Source organism: Hyperoodon ampullatus (assembly GCF_949752795.1).
Source record: "Hyperoodon ampullatus genome assembly, chromosome: 15".
NCBI lineage: Eukaryota > Metazoa > Chordata > Mammalia > Artiodactyla > Ziphiidae > Hyperoodon > Hyperoodon ampullatus.
Window position 1 is genome coordinate 67,773,590 of NC_136928.1, and position 20,505 is coordinate 67,794,094.

The window sequence follows — 20,505 nt, forward strand, 5'->3', positions numbered from 1 at the left end:
ACGGAGATTTCTGTCTCCAAGCCTCTGCTGGGGGTGGGGGTGGTGAACTCCACCCTGCTGAAAATCAAATAGCCTTGAACCCTGTTCCCTCCAGTCCTCCATCACTTGTCTTCTTGAACTTGATTCACGGTGTCTTTCATAATAGAGAAGTTTAAACTTTTGATATGCTCAAATCTGTCAGTTTTTTGCTTTAAAACATGAATTTGAAATATTTATCATTTTAAAAAAACATTTATTAATTTATTTATTTTGGCTGCGCTGGGTCTTAGTTGCGGCACACGGGATCTTCGTTGTGGCATGCGGGATCTTGGGATCTTTAGTTGCAACATTTGGGAATCTTTTAGTTGCAGCATGCGGGCTCCTAGTTAAGGCATGCATGCGGAATCTAGTTCCCCGACCAGGGATCGAACCTAGGCCCCCTGCAGTGGGAGCTCGGAGTCTTACCCATTGGACCACCAGGGAAGTCCCATGAAATATTTATCATTTTTAATGGCTCTGTCACATAATATGATTTGCTTAATCATTGCCTAAATGTTACAGTTGTTTACAGTTCTTTGACTAATATTAATAGCACAGCTATAAATATCTTTATAATTTCTTTTCCGTTTGTGTTTTTCCTTATGTAATCCCCAGGATGATATTGTTGGGTAGGGGTTTTATGGCAGTTAAAACACATTTGCGGATTACTCTCCAGAAATAGTTCACGTCTATAGTTCCTCAAACAATATAGGTTAATACTCAATGATTCAATTTCTTCAGTGGTTATAGGACTATTAAAATTTACTATTTAGGGCTTCTCTGGTGGCGCAGTTGTTGAGAGTCCGCCTGCCGATGCAGGGGACGCGGGTTCGTGCCCCGGTCGGAGAGGATCCCACATGCCGCGGAGCGGCTGGGCCCATGAGCCATGGCCGCTGAGCCTGCGCGTCCAAAGCCTGTGCTCCGCAACGGGAGAGGCCACAGCAGTGAGAGGCCCGCGTACCGCAAAAAAAAAAAAAAAAAAAAAAATTTACCATTTATTTTGATGTCAGTTTTACTGTTAAGTTTTTCTGGGAAAATGGCTATATCTGCTAAGTTCGCAAATTTCTTCTATTCCTGTAGTTATGTCCCCTTTTAATTCCTAATATTGTTTATTTGTGCCTTTTCTCTTTGTTCTTAATGAAAATTGTCAGGGGTTTTGTAGTTCATTAGTTCTTTTAAAGAAACACTGTTGTTTGACTTTATTGCTGCTCTCTATTATATTTTAAATTTCTTCTATCTTTTATTATTCATTTCTTTTAGTTTCTTTAAGTTTATTCTCTTTTACTAGCTTCTTGAGTTGGAAGCTTAACTCATTAACTTTTGGCCTTTCTTCTAATATAAGTTTTTAAGTCAACCCAATTCCCCTATATATATATATATATATATATATATGTATATATATATATGTATATATATGTGTGTATAAATGTGTGTGTGTATATATATGTGTGTATATATATGTGTATATATATATTCCCCCCACCCCTGCACCACATACCTTGTGGGATCTTTTTTTTTTTTTTAAGTTTTATCTTTTCTCTCTTTTAAAAAATTTTATTTATTTATTTATATTTATTTTTGACTGCATTGGGTTTTCGTTGTTGCGTGTGGGGTTTCTCTAGTTGCGGCAAGTGGGGGGCCACTCTTTGTTGTGGTGTGAGGGCTTCTCATTGCAGTGGCTTCTCCGGTTGCGGAGCATGGGCTCTAGGTGCGTGGGCTTCAGTAGTTGCAGCACACGGGCTCAGTAGTTGTGGCATGTGGGCTCACTAGTTGCAATGTGTGGGCTCAGCAGTTGTGGCTCGCAGGCTCTAGAGCTCAGGCTTAGTAGTTGTGATGCACGGGCTTAGTTGCTCCACAGCATGTGGGATCTTCCCGGACCAGGGCTCTCACCCGTGTCCCCTGCATTGGCAGGTGGATTCTTAACCACTGCGCCACCAGGGAAGTCCCGGCTTGTGGGATCTTAGTTCCAGGGATTGAACCTGGGCCCTGGGCAGTGAAAGCGCTGAGTTCTAACGACTTGACCACCAGGGAATTCCCCAATCCACTTCCCCTTTAATACTGCTTTAGCTACATACCTTGTTTTGATGTATGTTTTCCCAGTATTATACAATTCTCAGTATTCAACAATTTCCATTATGATATCCTTCTTTGACCCATATGTAAGTGTACCTTTAAAACTTTTTATATAAATGAGATTTTTACATCATTTTTGTTATTGATTCCTAATACAATTGCATTTAGTCATGTAACAGTATGAGACTGATTCTTTAATATTTGCTGAGCCATATTCTTTGGCCTATTGCTTATCAGTTTTTATAAATATTCCACATGTATTGAGAAGAAAATGTATTTGCTAAGTGACTGGGGTTGGGTTCTCTATTGTTCATTAGCTCAGGCTTAGAAAATATTTTATTCAGTCGTCTACATTCTTGCTAATTCTTAGTCTGCTTAATCTTTCAAATACTGTATGAGGTATGTTAAATTCTCCCACCATAATGGGAGATTCGATTTTCCTGATTGTGTTTATGCCAGTTTTTTTAAAGAATGTATTTGTTTTCGAATAGTTTTAGGTTCACAGCAAAATTGAGAGGTTTCCCATATACCTCCTGCCCCACACATGCACAGCCTCATCCATTATCAACGTGCCCCACCAGAGGGGTACACGATGAACTGATGAACCTATACTGACACATCGCAATCATCCAAAGTCCATAGTTTACCTTAGGGTTCACTCTTGGTGTTGTTTGGGTTTGAACAAATCTATAATGACATGTATCTATCATTATAATATCATATAGAGTATTTTCACTGCCCTGAAAATCCTCTGTGCTTCACCTATTCATCCCTTTCACGCCCAGTCCCTGGCAACCACTGATCTTTTTACTGTCTCCATAGTTTTGCTTTTTTCCAGAATGTCATACAATTGGAATCATACAGTGTGTAGCCTTTCCAGATCGGCTTCTTTCCCTTAGTAATATGCATTTAGGATTCTTCCGTGTCTTTTCATGGCTGAATAGTTCATTCCTTTTTAGCACTGAATAATATTCTTTGTCTGGATGTACCACAATTTCTTTATCCATACACCTATCGAAGGGTATCTTGGTTGCTTACAAATTTTGGCAATTATGACTAAAGTTGCTATAAACATCTGCGTGCAGGTTTTTGTGTGGACATGAGTTTTCTGCTCCTTTGGGTAAATACCAAGGAGTTTAATTGGTGGATTGTATGGTAAGAACATGTTTAGTCTGGAATGAAATCACCTAAGTGTCTTCTAAAGTGACTGTACCATTTTGCACTCCCACCATCAACGAATGAGAGTTCCTGCTGCTCAACATCCTTGTCAGCACTTGATATTGTCAATGTTCTGGATTTTTGGTCATTCTAACAGGTGATAGTGTTATGTCAGTTTTCGTTTTAGGTGTTTTGAGGCTATGTTATTAGGTACATACAGGTTCAGAATCATTATATCTTCCTAGGGGATTAAACTTTTGTGCATTTTTTCATGATACTTTTTTATCTATAATAATGCTTTTCACCTTAAATTCTATTTATTCTAATGTTAATAAAACTATGCCAGCTTTCTTTCCTCTAGTATTGCCTTATATATCCTTCTTCCACCGTTTTGTTTTCTGTGACTTTACTTTTTAGGTTAATCTCTTGAAAATTGCATGTAACTTGTATGTTGTTTTATGTTCCTTTGATAATCTCTATTTCTTAACTGATGAGTTTATACAATTTATGTTTATTACGATTACTGATATACTTGGATCTATTTTTTGTGTGTGTGGTACGCGGGCCTCTCACTGTTGTGGCCTCTCCCGTTGCGGAGCACAGGCTCCGGACGCGCAGGCTCAGCGGCCATGGCTCACGGGCCTAGCCGCTGCGCGGCATGTGGGATCTTCCCGGACCAGGGCACGAACCCGCATCCCCTGCATCGGCAGGCAGACTCTCAACCACTGCGCCACCAGGGAAGCCCTACTTGGATCTATTTTTACCATCTTATTTTATGCTTTCTATTTGTCTTCCTTTTTAATTATTTAATTTTTAGGTTCTTTTTTTCCCCCTATTATCTCCTCCATGATGCTTTTTTTTTTTTTTTTTTTTTTTTTTTTTGTAGCGGCAGGTCTTAGTCTACAAACTATGTAGATTCACTATATCTGTTTGGGGCCAACGTACGTCTAGAAAAACAGAGACAGTTTCTATGACTTTCGGGAGCTTCACCTTCTTGTGGACTTCCATGTTGTGCTGCTTCTTCCTCAAGGCAGCTCTCTTTGCACAGCTACACGTGTATCTACCTGTTGGCCAGTTGCTCACTGCCTCTAGGAAGAGCTCTTAGGAAGCTGATGTCCTCCCTTGCGGTGGTTCTGAACCTTATCAGGGTCATGGAACTCTTTGAGAATCTGCTGAAAGCTATGCACCTTTCTCCAGGAGAACTCAGTGCCAGCCAAAGTGTAGGGTACCGTGTCGGAGGGTTCCTGATCCCCTGCTCTAGACCATCAAGCACCTGATGATTTGTCTTCCTAAAGGTGAGTTTGAGGTGTCAGGCTTCGGCTCTGGAGGGCTTCTGCTGCCTCAGAAACTCACATGATATGTACACAATCCTGGGACTAATTGGAAAGCTTCATGCTCTGCACATTGATAGATACTCTATTTGACTATTTTCATTTAATCAAGTGATGTGCTGCCAATGGGCCTACACAATGTAGGTCTAAAGGAGAATTTTTGTTTTTTTCCTTTCTATTGGGATCTGGTTTTCCTGTGTTTAATAAATAGCAATTCTTGGGACCACTGTTGGATTGACCCTGATTTGTTGTGTTTTCAAGCCCTACCTGAGTGTAGACCTATTTCAAGGAGTCTAGTCTCTTTTGATTTGTTCTTCAGTGAGTTTTTAATAGATACAGACCAACAATCTGGTTCCCCCCGTTTAAGGCTTGGTCTTTTTGTGACTCTGTGCACTTCTAATTTGGCCTTTTTCTTATTCTCTCTGAACTAGTTTCCACTCATAAAATGAGTGGACTGAACGACATTATGTGCTTAAACTGCACTGCTCCGAGCACCTGGGGGACCGGCAGGGCAAGAGGAGTGGGATGCTCCTGCCCGCGGCACAGCTTCCCCCAGCACAGGTCTGCGTTATGCGCTTTACATGCTGGATCTGGAATAAGATTTATTTTGATCTGTGGCAGACACCGCTTCCCTCTGATTCCCTAACCCTGTTTCCTGCTTCCAGCTACAGGAAGGATGTTACCTGCGACGATGAGAATGTTAGTGCTGCTGCTGCTACTGCCCCTGAGTCAGGCTGTTCCCAAGCACGGCACCACAAGGTAACGGGATTCAGAGGGCAGGGCCGTGGGCTGGGAGCAGGGGCGTCTCTGGAGAATCGGAGGTATGCTGTGGGCCCCTCTGGGAGGCGGAAGACTGGGTGTACGCTCCCTGACTTCTGTATCATCCCCACCACCTCAGCTTCTGCCTTGTGCCTGTTAGAGTGCCCTCTGCAAAGTGGGCATTGACACGTTTGCTGGGCTCACTTGGAAACCGGGAGCGCACTTCCAATGAGATGTGAGGCTATGAGCTTGGGAAGGGGCTGCAGTCCTCTTATCAAGACCTTACAGTGGAAGTTCCAAAGAAATAGAGATCATTAGCATATCACTTCTATTTTATTTGAATATCTTTCTTGAGGTTTTGTGTCTTAATACCGTGCAGTGGGTATGCTGGGTGGGGTCGGGGGACGGATACAGCCACAGCAGCAAGGGCTGGCAGCAGTGACAAAAGTTGCTGTAACAGCTCCTGCCAGCTCTCTGGCATCACACATCTGGATTGACTTGGGCAAACAGGGATCCCTGTCCGGAACTGCGAGCAAATCTTGAGCTTTAAAGGCTGACAAAAAGCCCCTGAGCAGATCGAAACTACAAAACCAACATATATGCCCTCAACTTGGGGTAAAGAAGAGTCCACTTTGTGTCATGGAGCAAATCGGGTCTGTATAAAACTGGGCAGTGCCACCGGGCTCAGCCAGAGACCTGTCCTTCGGCTCCCAGCATCACAGAGGAAGGGTTGCCATGATGCATGTTGTCCTGCCGCCCACTATGCTGGTTTCTTTCTTTTTTTTTTTTACAACTTTATTGGAGTATAATTGCTTTACAGTGGTGTGTTAGTTTCTGCTTTATAACAAAGTGAATCAGTTATACATATACATCTGTTCCCATATCCCTTCCCTCTTGCATCTCCCTCCCTCCCACCCTCCCTATCCCACCCCTCCAGGCGGTCATATCGTGGTTTCTTGGGTCTCCAACTTGTGTCTACTAGGTGCGCCTTCCTCTGGCCTCCACCAAACCAGATGTTTTATTGGGATTTTCTCTTACCATCTAAGCTAGGAATCTGCAAAGGCAGAGTCTGGGGAGTAAGTTTCTGCTTCTGAGGAGACCAGAATGGCCTCCTCCCCACAAGGTCTTTGGGGACCTGGAGAAGGAGCTCCCTTTGGGTCTGGGGGGAGAACTCTACCAAGAGCTTGGGGATGGAAGGCTGTGAGGCTGGGCCCTCAGAGCAGGCCCTTTGCAAGGCCGGTGCTTCCCTCCCTCCTCCAGGCTGGACCCTGAAGTGCAGCATCCACCTCTACCCAACCCCTTCCAGCCAGGCCAGGAGCAACTTCCGTGAGTAGGCTGGGGTGGGGGGCGCCCGAGGGCCAGGCCTGGGGCTGCAGACTGGCCTCTCGTGGACTGATTTTCCGCTTTTCTGCCAGACTTCTTCAGAGCTACCTAAAGGGACTAGAGAGGATGGAAGAGGAGCCGGAGCACATGAGCCGGGAGCAGGGTGAGGGGCTGGGCTGATGGGGCCAGTGGACGGGAGGCTCGGGGCAGCCAGAGCTGGGACTGACCTCAGGCCATCCCGCGACTCCTGCCTGATCCCCCCTGTCCCCTGATGCCTCTTCTGATCCAGCCTCTCTTCCTTAGTTCTCCTCTACCTCTTTGCTCTCCACGACTATGACCAGAGTGGACAGCTGGATGGCCTGGAGCTGTTGTCCATGTTGACAGCAACTCTGGCCCCTGGAGCTTCTGACTCCCCCACCACCAACCCGGTAAGCCCTGCTGGATGGGGGCCCTTCTCCCAGAAGAAGACCCAGCTCCCTGGGGCTTTGGTTTTTTTCATCATGACTCTTTTGGTGAATCCCCTTTGAGCCATGAGGGCTCAAAGCCTGCATGGCAGGGATGCAGGGGGGCGTTGGGAGGGTCAGGGTTCCTGGGAGCATCTCCAGTCACTATAGACCCTTCCACAGGTGATCCTGGTAGTGGATGAGGTGCTGGAGACCCAGGACCTGAATGGGGATGGGCTCATGACCCCTGCAGAGCTCGTCAACTTCCCCGGAGAGGCCCCGAGGCACACAGATCTCAAAGAGCCCCCAGAGCCACAGGATGTTGGGAGGCAGCCTCTGTTGGCTAAAAGCCCGTCAAGACAAGAAGCACATGAAGCCCCAGGTCCCAGAGAAGAAGCTGGGGGACAGGTGGAGGCCAGAAGGGAGTCCTTGGAACCTGTACAGGAGGCTGGGGGACAGGCAGAGGCTGCAAGAGAAGCCCCAGGCCCTGGAGGGGAGGTTGGGGGACAGGTAGAAGCCAGGGACACTGGAGAGAGAGAAGAGCTTCCAAGGGAAACACTGGAGTCTAAGAAAACCCCAAATGAACTTGAGGTTCATGCTATTCAGCTGGAGAATGACGAGATATAAACCTTGAGGATACAGGTTTGCACCCCTAGAAGTCTCAGTGCCAGAACATAAGCCCCGAAGGGTAGGGTGTGTGTGTTAGGACAACGACCACCTCTGTGCCCCCTTCCTGGCCCCAGTAGTGGCAGGTCTTTCTGTGCAGCTCAGGGAGACCCTAAGTTGAAGGGCAGCTTTAGGGCCCAGAAAACCAATAAAGAATCAAATGAACCCATCCCTCTGGGCCATTGATCCACTGGTCCAGCCTGCCCTGACCTCAGGCTGCAGGGGGTCGGGCCTGGGCAGTCCTCTTGGGAGGGCAGGAATTCAGTTTACCCAGTGTTCCCAGATGGTGCTGAGACACAGCAGAGTACAGCACTGGGCCACAGCCAGCTGCAGACAACCCGGGGAAGGGAGCTCAGCCTTTCCCTGGGGCCTAACCACTAGCACGCCCTCCTGCAGTTCAGGGTAGATCTTCTCCATCATCCTGTATCTGCTCCCCCCCACTGAAAATATTAATAATTACCATTTACTGAGAACCTAGTACACACTGGGCATCATGCGGGGCATTTTACATATTGTGATTTTACCCTCACGATAATTCTGTGACCAGGCAGAATTAGCACCATTTGACAGATGAGGAAATTGGGGAAAATGGAGTTCAGTAATGTACTCATGGTCCCATAGCTAGTTAAGTGGCAGATTTGAATTCAGGCCTGTCTGAGCCTAAAGCCCATACCTTTTATCACATTCTACGGCCTCACGCCCCTGCCCCAACTCCCATATGGAAATTCACCAATTCCCATATGCCCTCGGTCTCCCCTAGGGAAAGCAATGCTTTGTATTCCGGGTCACATTTGTGGCTCAGGCACCACCTTAACTACAAGATGGCTCCAAGGGTGGGGCGGTCAGGCTCGGGGTCAGTCACTGGGGAGATATTTTTGGACTGCAGAGGCTCCGCCAAACCAGAGTAGGCTCCCTGCCCGCTGGCCTGTCTGGTTGGCTCAGCCATGTGGACACGCTTGTGGCCACTGGAGTCTTGTGACAGAGCTGGGGCCCAGAGGAGCTTTCCTCATGGCTTGTGGTTATTTGGAAGGTTCCCTGGGGTGCAAGGGGTTAAGTCTCCTCCCCCGCCAGGAAGGCTGGAAGTCTGGCCCTCTACCCTGAGCTGGGGCCCCAGCAAGGGCACAGCTGGTGGCAAGCCTGGGGCACTTCCTGCTGCTCTGGTCTGGGTGGCCCTTCCTCTGGGCCTGGGCAGGAGGTGAATTTGGGGAATAGAGAAAAAAAGGGCGAAGGACTGCAGGATCAAAGCCTCCAGAATCCTCAGCCAGAGCAGCTCAGACATCAAAGACAAACAGACTGCCAGAAGGAAGCTGGCTCTGTGGAAGATTTATTTGCTCTGCAGCTCTGCCATATGAGATGCCAGGTCACAGGTGGAGCCCTCCCACAGCCTGCATCCGCCCAGGGGGTAAGGCAGCCAGATGCCAGCTGGCCAGAGAAGAGAGGGCGACAGCAGCCAGTGATGCTGGCCTGGGGTGGGGATGTGAGCCGGCGCTTCCTGCCACAGGGCACTCACACGATGCCATCGAAGCCCTGCAGACCACACTTCTTGCCCGCCACCTGGCAGCCAAAGCTCAGTGCCTCCTGCATGCTCTTCCCTGGAGGGAGGGATGAACAGCCAGATCAGCCTGGTCTTCTGGGCAGGGGCAGGCCCCGGCCCTGGGCCAGCTGCTGGGGTACTCACCCTGGGACAGGCTGAAGATGACGGACGCGTTGAAGGTGTCTCCGGCCCCCAGAGTGTCCACCACCTGGGGCGGTGGGAAAGCGTCGGAGTGGAGCAGCCGTCCATCAGGGCCCAGGGCATCGGCACCCTCCTCAGCCCAGGCACAGACCAGCGTAGCCCTGTGACACCCTCCACTCAGCTGGGTGTTAGCCCAGCCCTGGCCCCCAGCCTCATTATCCCTCCCCGGGGCAGACCCTGGAGGCCAGGCTCCCTCACTCCCCATACCCGGGCCGCTGCCTGGCTTCCGCTAGCTCACCCCTTCCTCACACGACCGTACATGCCCCTCAGGGCCTCCTCCGCTGAGTGGAACCCAAGGTGCTTGGCCACATCTTTGCTGACAAACACCTGTGGGCAGTGGAAGAGAGGCTGACAGTCACCTGAGCTCCACCCCAGCTGTCCCTCACTACCAGCAACCTGCTCCTCCATCGAGGCCACCTAAACCCCCAAGTAGCATCTCACTGTCCCTCAGGAACAGGTTTTCATACTTGCTCAGGATATGCTAGAAAACAGCCATGTAAATTGTGACACAAAAGCCCCGGCCTATTCTAAGATCAACGAATTTCCTCACAATTGAAAACCCAGAGTGAGTCTTGAGGTCATCTTGGGGCGCAATCTACAACTGGCAGGTAAAACCACGGCTTTCAGGAGGGTTTTTGCTCTGTTTGGCTTTCCGCATACAGCTATGCCCTCTAGGTCTGATTTCTTCATCTTTAAAACAAAGGGATAGGGGTTCTAGAGCTTCCTTAACACCGGCTACGTGTTAGAATCACCAGGGTGTTTTGTTAAAAAATACTTCAGCCCAGGCTTCACCTCTACCAACCAAATTAAAAAAAAAAAAAAAAAAAAAGAGGGTGGGGCTCAGGCATCCACATCATTTAACCTGCGGCCAAGGTTGAGGCCCAACGACCTTCCACTGTGATGCTAGGATTATCATCCCCATCCCATTTACATTCCAGACTTACCATGGGCAAGTCCCCTTCCCATCCTCCCTCACCCCCTAGTGGCTCCCACCCCAGAATTGGAGGGCACCTCGGAGAACAGTCCCATCCTGTCATTTGACAGAGGAAAAGACAGGAGGCCCAGGGAGGAGAGGCTTCCACGCAGGCTGGCCCTGAGGCTGGCTGTCTTGGCCTTGACCAAGCCCTCTGGCTGCCTTCATACCTATGCGCCCACTGGGGTGGAGAAATTCTACCCCTTGGCCACTGTTGAGGCCTGCACCAGAGCCCCAAGCTAGAGGTCTGCCTCTTTGCTTTGCCCCCACCTGCCAACATCACCAAGCCGCAAATTGCCATCCTAAGTGTGACAGGCAGGACAAGGGGACACCCGGACTCCCTTTAAGGACCAGATTAAGCTGGACGTGGCAAGGGAGGCGCCGTGGGGGATGCGTACCACGTCTCCGTAGCCTAACAGCTGGTACAGCTCCTCTCGCGGCTTCTCCACCTCCACAGACACCTGGATCTTCTGCTCCGGAGGCTGCCTGGCGTTGTGCTGTTCTATCCGCTGCAGCATCTTCACCTGCTCCGATGCATTCCGGCCCTGGGGCAGAGCAGGGCAGGGCAGGCAGCTCAGGACCAGCTGGGCGCTGCTCTCATTCTGCCCTCCCTGCTGGGACCACGGTGAGGGGGGAGGGGCCAGGGAGGCTGGGCCGGAGCCCCATCCTAAGTCTCAGAATTCTAGTGCTATTCTGGACCTTGGAGACCTTACTGACCAGCCCTCCCATTTCAGATGAGAAGACGAAAGAATAAAAGAGAGACTTTCCTAAGGACCTACAAGAAATTAAATGACAGGGCTAGGATGAGAACTCAGGACTTCTCAAGGTTTCCTCCCACCTAGGCTCCAAAACTTCTCTTGGAACGAAGATTCTAGTTCCCTTTATTTGGGAGCTGGGTCAGGCCCTCTCATTCCTGCCTCCCCAGAGGTAACGAACGGGTCAGGCCTCCCACAGCCAGGCTCCTGCCAGAGGCCAAGTCCAGAGGAGGTGGGGCAGCCTGTAACACAGAAAGCACCAGACTTTGCCTAGAGCCAGCACCCTGCTTCTGGCACCTACATCCTGCTGTGTGAGCTTGAGTAAATCACCCAGTCTTTCTGGGCCTTAGTTTCCGCCTGAAAACATAAAGGAGGATGGAGAGCGGGTGAGGGGGTTGGATTCATTGATCTCTAAGGTACTTCGTGGTTCAAAGAAACCAAGAAGAAGGCAGAACATGTGGAGGCGCTGGCAGGTTGAGGCCCTCAAAACACAGGTAGGGCAGGGCTTGCCTCAATGTGGATCCACTTGAACCGGCTCAGGTCAACCTTCTCAAAGTCTTTAGCAGACACATCTGGTAGGTTCCTGAGTCGCAGGACAGAAAGGACAGAGAAGGGGCATGGTGAGGTCAGCCAGGGCCAGGATCTCTTAACTGGCTGCTAGGGCCCCTATGCCTGGTGCTGCCTGCAGCATGACAGGAAGCTGAATCTATAGCACATGCTTCTGAGGCTTAGCTCCAGGACAGACCCTGTCTCAGGCTAAACTCAAGACCACTCCTTGCCCTACTCAGCTCCATCCAGACAGGGGGCTGGAGGCAGTTTCCTAGGGTGCCCCTTCCTGTGTTTGAGGCTGTGATATTATCTAAGGGCAAACTCAACCACCACATATGTCAAGCAAGGGACCAGTTCTGCGTGCCTTGGAGACCGTATCTCCCAAAATGCTTTCAGAGCACCAGGGACTACAATTCCCAGAATTCCTCTTGCCAGCAGCACACACAGATACCACCACGCAGTGCCCCGGGGAAACTACAAAGGCCACGCCATTCTGCCTGGAGCTCGGGTCTGGGTCCTCTCACTTCAGGCACCCCAGCGGTGACAGCAGCCCTGTCCTGAGTTTGGCAGCTCCATGTTATGACCCTGGGATCAAGGTTGGTGCTTGAGGATGAGTTTATTTTTGGCCGACTTAGGTGTGGAGACCTGGGAAGCTTCCGCCTTGACCTTCCTTGGCCAGAGACCTACACACAGCCAGTGTCCTCCCCTCCCCTCCATGTTCTGTGCCAAATCCTCCTTCGATTTAACTAGCTGGGTGACTGTGGCCTTTCTGAGGTGCTTCCCCTTTGGTAAATGGGACCGAACCCCTAGCCTCACAGGCCTGCTGCAGCTGGAGATAATGTGTGTGGATATGCCTGGACCGAGGCCAGTGGGCAATAAACATTTCTCCTTGGAGCTCCTCTCCCTCCCTTCCTGTGAATACCCATGTTGTGTCCCTGATCAAAGTTGCTACAGATTGTTGCTTAATGGGCAGATGACTAGGCTTGCCCAATGGGAAGATCGTGTCTAGCATGTATGCCTACCTACTCACTCGCTGGGACACAAAGACCCTAGGGCCACTGGTCATAAATCTTGTTCTAGGCTGACTGCGCCTCCCGCAGGTCCAGTGATCATGCTGGGCAGCAGGGGCAGTCAGAACCCTAGGGCAGTTGGGCTTGGGCCATCTCTGCCCTAACAGAGTACTTGGCACACACTAGGTTCTCAGTAAACTAAACCTCTGAGATTTTTCAGGAGGGAATCTGGGAGAGATGAGAAGGGGTCTCTCCCTGGAAGCCTGGGACCCTAAAGGGATTCCCCTGCCCTGCCCCAGGTTAGCAACACATCAGACGGCCCTGTTCTGCTGAGCCAGTGTTCCCCTTCCCTCCTTCAGCAATGGCTGTGAGTGGTGTGTGGCATTTGGTCTGGCTTCGTTATGCTGGGACCTTTGGGGTTGCTCATCTCTTTCGAACACCCAAACCTCAGCTCCTGTGTGCCATGCTGCAGGCTGGCAACTCTGGGGCTGACCCTGGAAACCCCAGTGGGCCCCCTTCAGGGCTCAAGATGGTTTGAATCACGTCTCCCATCCCTCTGTCTTCAGAACAATTTCCCCATACTCACACCCAGGCTGCTGATTGGCTGATTATGGAAGAATCACATCATAAATTACAGTTTGCACAGGCCTGCCCGCCCATCCTTGGTGTTGACCAAGGCCAAGTCGCCAGGCAGAGCAAAGCCCATCCCTTCCCACCTCACTTCTCCCCTAATTGAGAACAATTCCGAAATCACCGAACAGTTTGGCATAGGGACAATTTCTGGTACAAAGAGAGAGGCCACAGAGGGCGGGCACGTGGGCTGCCCACGTGGCAAGTGAGGGAGCTCATTGGTGGGCTGCGGCAGGGCAGGCCAGGGGGCCTTACGTGTCGTAGAGCACAATGGTACGGGAGCCATTGGAGCTGTTGACGATGCAGCAAGAGCACGGGGCTTCCCCGCTGCTCTGCCAGGCCACCTGAGACACGTCCACGCCCCGCTGCCTGAAGTCAGCCACCAGGAAGCTTGGGGCGGAGCCCGAGCCAAGGGAAGGGCAAGGAGACACAGATTAGAGGCTACCAGGGGCCTGGACCTCCCGCGGGGTGGGGAGCGGTGCCAGAGCACGCGGGTCTTGGAGAGAAGGGTCCTGCTCTGGGAGCTGAGTGTCGGCAATGGCGGCGGCAGCTGGCAAGGCACAGCCAGATGTACAAACCTGTGGGCATGTAGGATGGTGCGGCTACCACTGGCCTCGCTGCTGATGACTGTGGAAATGGGGATGGAGCCCGTGGTCTGAAAGACCGTGTAGCGTAGGTCCACGGAATAGCGGCGAAGGTCGTCCAGGACAAAACTGCCAGGGCGGAGTAACCCGGGGAGGCGCAGTTCGACGGGGGTTTGGGGACTGACTGGAGGGTAGGTGGCAGGGCCACCGGGGACCCTGGGGTGCAAGCACAGGGGCCAGGATGGGACTGGGAGTCACTGTCACAGGCCGTATGGAGGCAGGAGAGGAAAGAGAGCATGGCTGGAGCTTAGTGAGAGAAACCCTAAGGGACATTCAGTTAGGTCCTGACTGAAGCAAACTCCAACCCTGACCCTGTCCTTCAATCTGACTCAAGCTGGAAAGGATTTGCTCACGTGCATAAAGCTACATGGGGTAGAGTTGGGACCTAGAAGATGCACCCGGTTTGAACCAAGCAGGTGAGGGCACCGTGGCCCGCATCATGCAAGGCCCAGGCAGTATTAATAATTACCAAGGTGATGCTTTGTCCCCCAGGTGCCCTCTGCTTGCTCATCCCCATGGTACTCCTCTCTCTGAAGTCCTTCCAGTCCTAACATGATTCCCCTCCTTCTACACCTGCCTCCACGATGCCCAGCCAGGAGGTGGTGCTGCCTCGGTGGGCCTGCTCACCGCCCCCTCCCTCCACAGTGGCAAGCCCTCTCAGTGCCTGAGGCCCCTCAGTATGGACCAGGTCCAGGACTCTTGCTCAGAATCCCCTCCAATCAGAGTGAGCCGGGGGGTGGCCCCTCAGGAAGACGGCACCAGCAGAAAAAGGAGGCCACCCACCCCTCTCAGCTCTTTGGAAATGCAGTGTCCTGTCACCAGGAGCTGGCCACTATGCCCAGCAGTCCAGCCACCATCCTGGCCTTTCTCACTACGGCTGAACCCCACTTTCGGCAACACCAAGGCTGCACAATACAGATTTGTATAGGGGTACCACGTCGGGGCATCACTCCTTGTCCTACATCTCAAGGATCCTTTAAATAGTAGCTTTCCCACAGTATGGAGAATATGATTTGGTTTTTGCCAAATAACTTTTTGCACCCACAGTGCCAGGCCCATGGTAGGTGCTCATTCAGTGTTTGTTGAACACAGGGGGAGAATTTGGAATGGCCCAGCTATCAGCATGATTGCCACACAAAGGTGGGTCCACCACCCCAAAGCAAGAGGCATGGTCTTGCTCTAGCTGGGAGGGAAGGCAGCTGCTGAAGAGGGCTGACAAGTGAGCAGCTGTTGGCTCCGGGTCCCCCTGTCCCACATCACAGGGCAGGCTCTCGCCCCACTATTTGCTTCGTGCCAGTTCATAAGGAAGGGAATCTGGCTGCGGCTTGGGGCTGGGCTCTGGCAGCAGCCCCTCTCAAACCAGGGTTCAAAGGGCTGTGCTTTACAGGCCAGCAACCTGGCAGCCTGCCCCTGTGCCCACAGTGGGCAAAGTGGGCCTCACCGCCTGATAAGCGCTTGCTGAGTCGGCAGTGCCAGGGGTCAAAGGGCTCTTGGGTCCCTGCAGCGGCCAACATAGAGGAAGTGTGTGGGTCACTACGGGCTGCAGCCTCCTAGCCGATGAGCTGAGAGGCATGGGTCTGGGCCCGGCTTTCGCACGTGGCATCGGGGTGGCCTTGGGCAGGGAGCTCTCCCTGCTTCAGTGAACAACGGGGACACAATCACTGACCCTGCCCCCTCAGCTGGGAAAGAAACTGCAGGCCTGGACCCTGGGACCGTGGATGCAGGTCATCCCCGAGAGAGGGCAGGTACAGCATGTCCCTAACTGCCTTCTGCCACAAGGACAGGCGGGATTAGGGACTTGAGAAGGGCAAAGTCACATCCACCGCAGAGAGTCTGTTGGAAACAAGGAAGGAGAAGGTGGGAAGCCGAAGCAGGCTCCAGGGACTGGCCAAGGAAACCGGCTGTGAAAATGAAACCTTTAACAGGAGCAGCATTAACAACTGAGCAGCAGATAAGCCATACCAGGGAGGGTCTGGGATGCTGGTACTCCACTCCCCACGCCCCACCCACTTCTGGTGGCCACAAACCATTTCTCAGAGACCGCCCACCCAGGGCCAAGGCTTCCTTCTTCTCCCCCCACCCTGTGGGCCACCCTCCTCTGCGCCCTCTGCTTACTCGGCAGCGTGGCCCGGGGCCAGCGAGCCCATGAAGGCACAGGGGGCTCCAAGCAGGGAGAGGACAGTGCAGGAGTTGGATGCGTTGCCTCCACGCTGCCATCTCTGGGACAAGCACCTGCAAAACACAAGGAGGGTCCCTGCAGATCCAGCAGGCTGGGGCTGGGATAAGCAGGGCTGAGCCCTGAGTAGGGCCCACAGGAAGTAAAAGCCAGGCGATTCCCCTCAGAAAGCATCCAGGCCAGCCTTAGGCTCAGCAAAGGGAAGAGGCTCAGCTATTCCCCAGCCCAGGCTAAATTCAAGTTCACAGTGATTAATTTCTATCTTGCACCTATTCTTATGACATCAGGAAAGCACTCACTCGGGCCCATCACAATCTGAGGGTCTCACTGACTTTGGGTTACGTCCTCCTCTGTTACAGTGACCCCCCACCAAGCCTCCTCCTTGAGAGCTGCCTCTTCCCAAAGGTGGCAAATCTCCTGCTGCTCCTGTCTTAGGAGAGACCACTTCAGCAATAACTCAGATTAGAATAATTAAGACAGGAAGCAAACCCGGACATTGTGATCATTTAAGAAAGTTGTGTGTGGTAACTTTTATGATGACAAAAGTTAAAAAGATCACTGAGTGAAGACCAGTTTTTCTCCATCTTTGTTTGTTTCTCCTTTTTTTTTTTCAGCTTTATTGAGATGTAATTGACATATAACATTCTGAAAGCTGAAGGTGTACAACGTGATGACTTTTTTTTTTTTTTGCGGTATGCGGGCCTCTCGCTGCTGTGGCCTCTCCCATTGCGGAGCACAGGCTCCGGACGTGCAGGCTCAGCGGCCATGGCTCACGGGCCCAGCCGCTCCGCGGCACGTGGGATCTTCCCGGACGGGGGCACGAACCCGTGTCCCCTGCATCGGCAGGCGGACTCTCAACCACTGCGCCACCAGGGAAGCCCCAACGTGATGATTTTGACATACATATATTTTGTGAAGTGATTACTACAATAAGGTTAGTTAACACATCCATCACAGTGCATAGTTACCTTTTTTTTTCTCCATCTTTACTGAAAATCTAACAAAAGGAAACTAAGTCAAGATACACCTGAAGGGCTTCATTGTCATCATCAACAACAAAAATGATAACTCATGCATACATAGTCAAAGAACTTGAATGATTTCTCATTTGTGCTCCAATAATACTGTGAGGTAACAGTACAGGCTCTTATTTCTATTCTTCCAGTTCCAAAAAGGATAATAATAACTGTGGCAGCTTACGATAAGGGGAACAAGTACCGAAGAACTACTAATTAAGAGAAATGAATGAAGTAGAATTTTTAGGCCAGGGTATATTTGTACACAAAGCTTAACCTTGAAGTTCCCTTCAGCCTTGGGAAAAGGGGACCATGATCTCATTAGCAAGAAGGATACTAATCTGCAAAAGGTCAAACATTTCTCAAGCTGTGAGCTTTAGAGAAATTTTCATGCAGAGAAGAGAGGAGAAGCCTGGAGGGACTGGACTTGCTCAAGGTCACAACAGTTAATGACAAAGCTGATACCAGAACCCGGGTTTCCTGACCCCAAACCACTGCTCTGTATTTCTGAATGGAAAGTAGTTGGGTCCCAGCTTGATGAGGCTTCAGAGGAAGGGTATACAGTTTTACTCTGTGGAAACCCTTCAAAGTTACATTGACACCCAACTTTCTGTGCAGAAATGCTCTGCTGAGCATGAAGATGCTTTCCGGAAGGTCCTTCTCAGCCAGGACTCTGGGAGGCAGGGCCATTCCTCAGGGGTCTGGCTGAGTTCCAGGTGGCAGTTCTCGGCTGCCTATGGAGAGAGCCTGGGAAAGGTGGGGCTCAGATGCTGCGAAGGACTGTGTCCCCACTCAGGTTTGCCCATCGGGGAGGCACAACAGAGTCCCGGAGCTGGGCTGGGTGGGATGGGAGCACAGGAGAGAGGCCTTGTGGACAACCAAACTGCTCCACAGAGGACCAGAGCCATGGGTCTGGGGGAGGGGGAGATACTCCCTAAAGCGCAGGGAGCACGGAGGGTCTCTTCAGAGAGGCACCTCGCTTAGTGCCCACCGTCGGAACCAGCTCCCGTCAGGGTGGAACTAGCAGGCTCTTGTCCCAGCCTCCCAACATGAGTAAGCTCAAAGGCACTGGGACTCAGCTCTAGCAGAACAAGTCCTCCGGGTCCTCTGGAGGTCCTCCACAGTTCTTGGAGAAACCGTAGCCCCAGAATTTGCACTGTTCTCCGGAAAGTAAACTTGACTCCTCACTGGGCACCAAGTCCTGGGGCTGGCTTGACCTTGGTAGGTGGGCTAGGTCCACACAGCAGCATACCCTTGTGCCTCCCCCCACTGTCCCTGCACTTTTTGCCAGGGGCTGTCACCTCTGGTGAACAAAGCAGCCCAAAGCAAAGGGTCAACTCCATGAGGCGGGCAGCAGCAAAGGAACAGGGAGGGAGGGGCTTCCCTGGTGGCCCAGTGGTTGGGAGTCCGCCTGCCGATGCAGGGAACACGGGTTCGTGCCCCGGTCCGGGAAGATCCCACATGCCGCGGAGCGGCTGGGCCCGTGAGCCATGGCCACTGAGCCTGCGCGTCCGGAGCCTGTGCTCCGCAACGGGAGAGGCCACAACAGTGAGAGGCCCGCGTACCGCCAAAAAAAATAAAGGAGCAGGGAGCACCAGAGAGGGCGGAGGGCTGGAGCACCAGAGAGGGCGGAGGGCTGGAGCACTAGCATCAGGACGCTTGAGTTGTGACTACCACTCTGCCACTCATCAACTACGTGGCCCCTTACAGAAACTGTCTAATTTCTCCAAATCCTTAGCTTCCTCATCTCTAAAGAGAGGATGTGACTGATCCTTACACGCTTCCCATGGGCTGCTGTGAGGAAACTATGTAACAATGCCTGTGACAGTGCTGTGTGGACCCACGGACTGGAGAGTGCCGGGGGCTCTCCCCTCAGTGAGCCTCCTGGCTGTGGTTGTTGTAGTGTCTTTCCCGAGTTCAATCTTGAACTCGCCTTTTATCTAGTTCTTGGCTGAGACAAGTGGGGGCCAAGAAGCAGTTCTTGTCCGTATTCTGAGCACTAGACTGCGCCAAGAGACAGCCACAGATTCCACCACACACAAGTGTCTCGGGATCACAGTGTAAGGGTGATCAAGAGTAAATACGGGAACCAACAAATGACTTTTCAACTTCTACCAGACAACCAAGAAGGGTCTCTTCCACTATGCTGTTCACTGAGTACTGGAAAAAGGACTTCTGGTAAACTTCTGGAATTCGGCACCAGGGAAAAGTCTGTGTGGCTCACGAACCAGCTCTACCCATAACTCACAGCATCTCCAAATTTGCCTGCTGCGCCAGCAAGCCCTGAGCTACGGTGAAGCTCAAATACCATGGTTCTGAAAGTTCCTGAACAGTCTAACTGCACATACTTCTTATTGTAAGCTACCTCAAAAAATTTTTTTAAAAAGACACAGATGAGATATATATGTGGTAAATAAATTAGAAGTAAATGCTGGTGATAGGCAAGTGCACAGTTCTCGTTAAAAAGAAAAAAACTGGTTCTGCACCTTCCTAGCTGTGTGCCCGTGGATAAATAACTGCATCTCTCAGGGTCTTCACTTGCTTAGCCTACTCGGTAAAATGGGGATAATGATGTCTCACACGGGTAAATGGGAACTGGAGAACACAATGCTATCCAAAGCCTGGATCTTACTACTAAGGGCCTCAATTCTTTCCCCAGGTCCCGGGCAGAGGGCAGGGGGCACCAGCTCCCAAGGCGACTCTCAAGGCCTCGCTGCGGCACCCCCCCCCGCCCCCGCAGCCCTGTAGTCTTGGCCGCCTGGCACAACGCGGGGCTACAGCGGCCCCTAGGGTCTCCGAGGGGCCCGGGCGCCCCTACCTGCTGTCCGTGTCCTCCTCCGGGTATTTGTCCATCACACTGATGATGTCCAGCACCACTAGCCCCACGCACAAAATCTGTTTCTCTTCCATGATGCTGCTCCCGGAGATTTCTGCCCGCCCGGCTGACGGGCTTCCTCCCGGGCTCTGCCTCTTACCGCGGAGGATCGTGTCCCAGCTCCCAGAGTCTGTCCTGGCTCCTCCTCCGCGTCCCGAGCTCCTCCTCCGTGGAGCCTCCTCCAGCGGCGAGGGGTGCAGTGGGGTGCAGGGGACGGAGCCGGGCTCTTGCTCCCCACGCGCATCGACCCCAGCGGGCCTGGGAGTGCAGACCCCGCGGTCTTGGTCCCTGGCTTCCTCTTAGCAGGTTGCGTGGCCCAGGAGATGGCTACGCCTTCAAATTCTCGCCCTGTTTCCTCACTTGTCAGACGA

At 51.7% G+C, this 20,505-nt stretch overlaps 2 protein-coding genes across 3 annotated transcripts; one reads left to right on the forward strand and one right to left on the reverse strand.

Annotated features, from left to right (window-relative positions):
• Positions 1 to 5,256: 5,256 nt before the first annotated feature.
• On the forward strand, positions 5,257 to 7,837 carry CGREF1 (cell growth regulator with EF-hand domain 1; the record flags this gene model as incomplete). The annotated part of the gene is made up of 5 exons (XM_079721419.1): positions 5,257 to 5,339; positions 6,600 to 6,665; positions 6,755 to 6,825; positions 6,966 to 7,090; positions 7,289 to 7,837. The coding sequence occupies 5 exons, from the start codon at positions 5,257 to 5,259 to the stop codon at positions 7,730 to 7,732; spliced, it is 789 nt and encodes a 262-aa protein (XP_079577545.1). The 3' UTR covers positions 7,733 to 7,837.
• Positions 7,838 to 9,087: 1,250 nt separating this feature from the next.
• Positions 9,088 to 20,169, reverse strand: KHK (ketohexokinase; the record flags this gene model as incomplete). Of its 2 annotated transcripts, none has more annotated exons than XM_079720685.1 (8): positions 9,088 to 9,363; positions 9,450 to 9,513; positions 9,745 to 9,833; positions 10,878 to 11,024; positions 11,745 to 11,817; positions 14,002 to 14,136; positions 16,183 to 16,299; positions 20,078 to 20,169. In XM_079720685.1, the coding sequence occupies 8 exons, from the start codon at positions 20,167 to 20,169 to the stop codon at positions 9,340 to 9,342; spliced, it is 741 nt and encodes a 246-aa protein (XP_079576811.1). In that variant the 3' UTR covers positions 9,088 to 9,339. The 2 variants fall into 2 exon arrangements, with proteins under 2 accessions (XP_079576811.1, XP_079576810.1); XM_079720684.1 differs by having other exon boundaries at positions 9,450 to 9,607.
• Between the last annotated feature and the right edge of the window lie 336 nt (positions 20,170 to 20,505).